At 29.5% G+C, this 7,233-nt stretch overlaps 1 protein-coding gene across 2 annotated transcripts in view; it reads right to left on the reverse strand.

Annotated features, from left to right (window-relative positions):
- Window positions 1-2,885: 2,885 nt before the first annotated feature.
- The window catches only part of LOC106788353 (roundabout homolog 2-like), a 106,318-nt gene continuing 101,970 nt past the window's right edge, over window positions 2,886-7,233 (reverse strand). Inside the window, exons 2-3 of one of the 2 annotated variants that reach the window (XM_014751526.1) lie at window positions 5,431-5,739; window positions 2,886-3,123 (exon numbers count right to left, since the gene is read on the reverse strand). In XM_014751526.1, coding sequence (XP_014607012.1) covers window positions 2,987-3,123; window positions 5,431-5,739 — 446 coding nt within the window. In that variant the 3' untranslated portion in view covers window positions 2,886-2,986. Of the gene's footprint in view, window positions 3,124-4,754; window positions 4,794-5,430; window positions 5,740-7,233 lie in introns of those variants that run through there. The other variant, XM_014751528.1, reaches the window with a different exon arrangement.

A 7,233-nucleotide genomic window follows, 5' to 3' on the forward strand; every position in this document is an offset into this window, starting at 1 on the left:
ATAGGACCGCACAATCCGTATAGTTCGGTATAACGTCTATCGAATGCTTCGAAACGGTGTAATTTCACGGTGCCTGTTCAACCATTGTTTGCCGAATACAGATCTAGACGAAGATAGCTCGATTACGTTTCATCGTGATTTATCGGGGTCTCCTTAGTTCAACGTAACTTCGATAGAGTCAGTTTTCGTTTTAAAGGATTGAAACGGATGTGAAACGGGTCTGGTGTATTTAGTTATGGTTATTAACGATGTTAGTTACGTAGACAGAAATTCATCCGATCCTGGTTCAGAAACTGCTAACGTAACATCATGTTACGTTATGTGGCTTTCGAACATCGAACTTTGATTAACCTTATCAAGTAGGCAAGTTCTAATTTTACCATTAACAACCGATGGATTATAATTAAACACGACAATATTACCCCAGGATATATTCTTTATTAATTCCAACATATTTTACCCGTTTTTTCGAGATGTTTTATTATATAATAATATTAACAAAAAAAAATAAAAATAAAAAACGAATTTTGTGCGAGTTGTGAAAAGTACTGATTTATATTGTTTTTATATTTACGTTGCAACGTTTATCCTTTTCGTAATTTAATATTGGATCGAGAAATTTCTTTTCAGATATTGATAAGTAAAATCAAAAAATAGTCACGAATACTATGTTATGATATCCTTTATCGAATGATTAACGATATCCTACGAATATCGAGATTTGATTAGTTTTTCTCATGAAAGATTTGAACTTTATCGACTAATGTTAGTTAGATTGAAATCAGTCGCGAAGACGAAGCCCATTCTTCAAAATAAATGCCAATTTTGAAGAAAATTTTTACTAATTTTCATACCGGTATGTTCTAGTAAATGTAAGACGATTTATAAGTTCGCTTTGGTATACAAAAATTTATTTTAATATTCCTCAGACATATTTTTATATAGAAAATATTGATTGATTATTAAAAATTTGACTGAAAAATATATTATCACGAGTACGAGAGGATAAGTAATATTGTGAAATATTGATAAAACATTTGGAAAAATAGTGTCGTGATTTATATACGAAAATATCTTAATTAATCAAATGAAAAATCATTACGTACTTCTATATGATCAACTGAATATCGAGATTCGATTAGTTTTTTTTTCTCTCGAGAAATATTTAACTTTATTATCTCTAAAAAAGAGAAAAAAAAAAGGAAAAGTCTAATTTTAAAATACGAATCTTACAAAATTACATCCGAGATGGAAATGAGAAATTATTCTATCAAATAAAAATAAAATATATAAATTCACGATACGCTAATACATTTCCCAATACATCATATTACGTATGAAAGTTCGATTTAATTTTACTTACAATTAATCGCAAAAATATGAACCCTTTAGAAGCAATTCGTGTGTACTAAAATGCATATATGCACTTATCAATTTTTTTTCTACATTCCTTGATTCGTACATTTTTTTCTTTTATTCTTATGCCAAATAAAAATAGCATTGACAGAAAAATCATGAAGTTTTCATTTCGTTGCAATAATTAGACACTTTTGGTATTTAAAAAGGGTTTAAACATTAAATAATAATTTAATCACAAACAATTGACACACACACACACGTGTATCTAAAATAAAGAAATAAAATTGTCACGAATGTTCCATATCAAAGTACCTTGAAACAAGTAAAAGTGTAAAGGTGTTAAAATAAAAAGAAAAAAAAAAGGAATAAATATAAAAACGAGGGGGTAGGAAAAAGAAAAAAGAAAAAAAGAGAGAAAAAAATATATGAAAGTGTCGAGATTTCAGTCTCGGAAGCTTTTACGCGTTTTTCCCGTTTTCTCGGTGAGCCAAGCAACGCACAAAAACAGAAAAAGAAAGAAAGCAATAAATGTACTCTCGTCTTTCCTCTTAGTCGTCATCGTCGTCATGGTCGTCATGGTCGTCATCATCGTCGTCGTTGTCGTCGTTGGCAGCAACACGTGGAAACCGGTTTCTGCTTTTATCGGTGTATCGCCTACGGACCGGGTGGGTGCCGTGTAGACGATCGAAATCCGGTATAGTATTATACTCTCTCAAGTTATGTACATGACACAACATATATATATTCACATACATAGAGAGAGAGAGAGAGAGAGTGTCCACGAGTTCGATGTATCTCATGCAGGACGGAATTCGAAGTGTAATAAGGCGTAGCCTTTAGAAGAGAGTACGTAAAACAAACATGATGTTTGTTAACGAATAAAAAGAAAAAAAGGATTCACGTATATCTCGAATATTAATCATAAGTTATTATTTGCGAATTTTTCAGAGAATTTTATTTCAAATTAAAGTTTTCCACATCATATCTAATACTCGTATGTTTCTTTTTGGTAAGAGGTTTTTAATAATACTAATTCGAATACACGTATTTTAAAGTAATTTAATATTTAAATATTTGAACGTAAAGATCAATTGAAAGTATTTTTAACGAGTATCATAAATAATTATAATTGACGGGTCGAATATTTATATCAGATCTATAAACGTGGATGATATTATAAGTAAATTCTATTTATATTATTCTTTTTATTAAAGTGGACGGTATTATATATGTTTATAAATAAAATATATATATATTAACCTATGCATTTTTATTTATAGAATATATAGAATATTTAAATAAGATTTATAAAAAATATCTATATTATAAATCATTTTCTATAGAGATTAGTTTGAATTAATTCATGACGTATATTAATTGATTGATATGCAATTTACTGTTTGTTATATACTTTTGTTATATAAGTTTACAATTAATATATTTATATATTAAATTTATCTATATAATACTATATCTAAATAAAGAATGAATTAAATGTTGAAACAATACAATGAATTATTAAATATATATAAATGTATTGTGCATAAGTAAACACACACACGTTTCTATCGTTAATCCTTTATTCGAAACGAGCTTCTGGATTTTCCTTTTCACGTGCCCCACCCATCTATTTACCATCCCTTCTTTTATATCTTTCCCTATATACATATTTGTTTCTCTTTCTCTTTCCATTTCCATGGGTTGAACTGGCACCATGAAGAACGCACCACCATCTCGTCTTATCTTCGTCATGCGGTGCACAACCTGCGAGAAACGCGTGAAATGTCTTTTCATATCAATATGCACGCCTGGTGTCCTTGAGTCTGATGCCTTTTATAAACCTTAAAGGCTTCTCTGTCTCTTTCTTTCTTTCTATATATCTTTTAGAAAGAGAACACAGACAAAAAGAATGAAAAAACGAAGAATTCGAAGGGACACCAACTACAAACCCAAGATTCATCTTTGGCGTTATGCAAATAATGAATAGCCTATCTTGGATTTGCGAGAGAGAATGATCTTATCCTTTCATTTCAAACGTCATGGGGAAGAGTTAAAAAGCAAATGAATGAACAAAAAGTTCATAACGTTTGACATATCCTGCTTTGTAAAACAAAAAATCATATACACGCATCGAACTCTTAAACGGAATATCGTTAAATGTACATTCAATTGAATCATTTCATTTTTTTTCTTAATATGTTGAATATATTAATAATAATTATTTAATATTATATTTATCATTATATATTATACGTATCAATATTAATTTTTATTTACTAAAACGTTTTTTATTTATGTTGAATATTAATATATATAATCAAGTTTTTATTGCACAACTTAGACAGTTTTTTACAATGTCTTATCATTACTTTACTTATATTTATCTCACATTTTTGGTTTATACTCTACTCACCCCCCTTCTCCACCAATATTTAAATAACATTTAATATTATTCAATTAATTGTTTCTCTCGTCTCTCTCCAAAAATAAAATTATTAATAAATAAGTATCGTAAGGAATTTGGACATTAAAAAAAACTAGAACTTCGTTTTAATTAATTGGACTCAAACAGTTTGAGTGTTCAAATATAACGGATCAAAAGATAACGAAGTTTAGATATATAGTGTTTTGAATATTACAAAAATTTATGTCTGCTTAAATAAAAAAGACGCTGAACTTTAGAGATTAAGTTGCTGAATAAGTCCCAATAAAGAGACGAAACGTCCAATTAATCAAAACGAAGTTCTAGTTCTTTTCAATGTCCAAATTCCCTAAGATACTAGGTATATATTTTTATATATATATATTTTTAGGATATATATATCTTTTAGGATATTTCCTAAAGATATTTATTAATTTAATATTATATTTATCATAATATAATTTTAGAATAAGAAGTAACTAAACACGTAAGATATAAGAGAAGAAAAAAAAAATAAAATAAAATAAAAGAAAAAAATCTTAAACACTCGAGTTGTCTGAAACCATCCCCATCACCCCCACTACCACTACCACCCACATAGCTGCGATACGACAAAAAGGAGAGAAGAAAATATTATTGTTGGTCGTGGCCTAAGTTATTCTCTCTCTCTCTCTCTCTCTCTCTCTTTCTCTCTCTTTTTTTTTCTTTCTGGTCTTTGGACAGAACTTGAGACGGTAAGGCCTACCTAATCGCGCGAATCGCTGCCACTAATGGACCAACATTGCTTACGCGTGTCACGTGATTTTCCCGTGGTTACACCCACACACACGTTGCGACGTGTGTTTAGTCATTGCTGATGCGTACCGCGTATCCTTTGTCTCGTTTCTCCACCCAACCTCCTCCCCAACCCTCACTCCGCCCCTCCTATTACCACTGCCCATTCTACTCCATTTTCTTTTTTTTTTTTTTCCTTTTTTTTTTTAATACTTTCCTTCCACTCGAATCAATTTTCCTAACGAGAGAGAAAGAGAGAGATTATTTCATTATTATTATTATTATTTTGATTATTAGTTTCTGAAGGATGTGTGTGCAATTGTTCGTACGTTAATTAATATTTAGCGTGTTCTCCTACGGTTTTTTTTTGTTTTTGTGTTTAAATTTATTATTATTATTATTATTATTATTTCGAAGTAACGGAAGCAAGCAACAATAGAAAAACGCTATTATTATCGTTATTGCTAATACCTGCGGGCGTTATTTTGTTATCGGTATTATTATTGCAACGTCTCTCGCAAAATAATTCGTTCGTAACAGAGAGAAAGAATCGGTCAGTAATTTAACTCTTTTTTTTTTAATTTCTTTCCCTTCTTTTTTTTAACAAACACCTTTCTTATTTTCCTTCAATAATTACATATCGATGTTAAATGTTCATATCATCGGATATTTTATACGCGTTAATACAACAAAGTGTATTTATATTTTACCTTAGTAATCATAAATTTGTAAAAATGAATAAGTACGGATAACGAGAACAATAAAAACAATAACAACAACAAGAACAATAATAATAATAGCGATGAAAATAATGATAATGATGAAAAAAATAAATTTGAAAAAGAGAAAAAAAAAAGTAAATGTGATTTGCTTACCAGCTACCGTGAGGGTGGCATTTCTGCTAGGTACAGAACCAGCTTGATTCTTTGCGACGCACCAATAAACACCACCGTCCTGTTCCTTCTTCCCGTTCATAACACGAAGAAAGAATAGGGATCCCGTGGGAAGGAGCACCCGGTGGGACTTGGCGTCCCCTGGTGACGTCTGCACGAGCTCACCATCCTTATACCATTCTATCACGGGATCCGGTTTACCCTCGGCCTTGCAGTTCAACGTCACCGGCTCGTGCTTTGCCACGATTATGTCCGATGGATGTTCCGTTATCCGTGGCGATCGTAGTTGCCCTGAGACAAAACATTCAAAAAGGTTCTTTTGTAAGTGACCAAAACGTGTGAAAACTCCCAACCCTTATATTATATAGATTTTTAATGTTTTTTTTTCATTTACTATATATCTCTCGTATTAGAATACAGTAATTTGAAACAAATCAAAATTTAAAGCATATGGTTCATTTTATATATATTATAGTGAAAGATAGATATATTGGAGAGTGTCAGGATTCAAATGATCGTTTGGTAATATCCGAAATATTATTTAGAAAATATTTAAATAACCTCTCCTTTAAAATATATAATATATAATATATATTAACTATATAATGTCTAATATATCTAATATATATTATTATATCTTATATATAATATCTTATAGTTATATAATATCATATATAACTATATAATATCTTATATATCTAACACATATTTAAAAATATAAAAAATATATATTAACTATATAAAATATTTAATATAAAAATATTATGTTTAAACCCTTCAGTTTCATCCTACGATTAATTTTACAAATCAATCAAATTATATATATATCTAAAATATTTCTATTATAATTTAAACAAATAAATCTATATTTAAGTAACCTCTTACTACACTAGAACACCCTATAGGTATACAGATAAATTACCTTTAAACCCTTCGTTTTCATTCTATGATCATACTTTTCTAACTTTGAAATTAAATGACGTGTAACTACGCATCATCGAAGTATTTCCGGGCACGCGAAATCTCATTCGTTACAGATCGATCGTCTACCGATTGACGCTTTTATTTCACGCCGGTTTGCCCGGATTCGATATGGAAATTACCATGAAATCGATACATTTTATAGCCCCGTGATTTCCGGCTACTCGTATAAGAATAAACACGCACGCCGCCATCGTGGCTTTTGTTTTTCTTTTTTTTTTTTAACCTAATTTTTAAATATGTTTCTTCCATCGGTTTTGCATTGTTATTCCAATGATTTTTATTATCGGGTCATTAGGTTCGATTGCATCCCAATAAAAATCGTTCCCATTTTTTCAATAAAATGATCACAATATAAATGATCGAAAAAACTTTAAAGAGAGTCCATATTTGGAATCAATTGCAATTAATTTGTTTTGATTTTTTGTATTTTTCTTTTTGTTTTTTTTTTACATCACGTACATGCATCTATCTATCATACATTAATTAACGTTTCTTCGAAAATCACATATAAAATATATATATACAATACGGCCAATTAGTGGTAAAATAGTATTCGTGTTATTGGTGTATACGTAACATCGAACTACAAGGAGATAATCCCAGCTTCAATTAAACTCGTAGGATCATTCTAATAATTTAATATTCATATATTTTATAAAAGAGTAAACTTGGATTTGTGTACGGTGCTTACTGATTCATTATTTTAACAAATTACGAAACGCGAAATACATTAAGATATTAATTTAAAACAAAAAAGAAAGTATATAAAAATATATAAGAAATAATAATATAATAATATAT

The sequence above is a fragment of the Polistes canadensis genome, unplaced genomic scaffold, assembly GCF_001313835.1.
Source record: "Polistes canadensis isolate GaletaPanama2010 unplaced genomic scaffold, ASM131383v1 scaffold_137, whole genome shotgun sequence".
NCBI classification, from domain to species: domain Eukaryota; kingdom Metazoa; phylum Arthropoda; class Insecta; order Hymenoptera; family Vespidae; genus Polistes; species Polistes canadensis.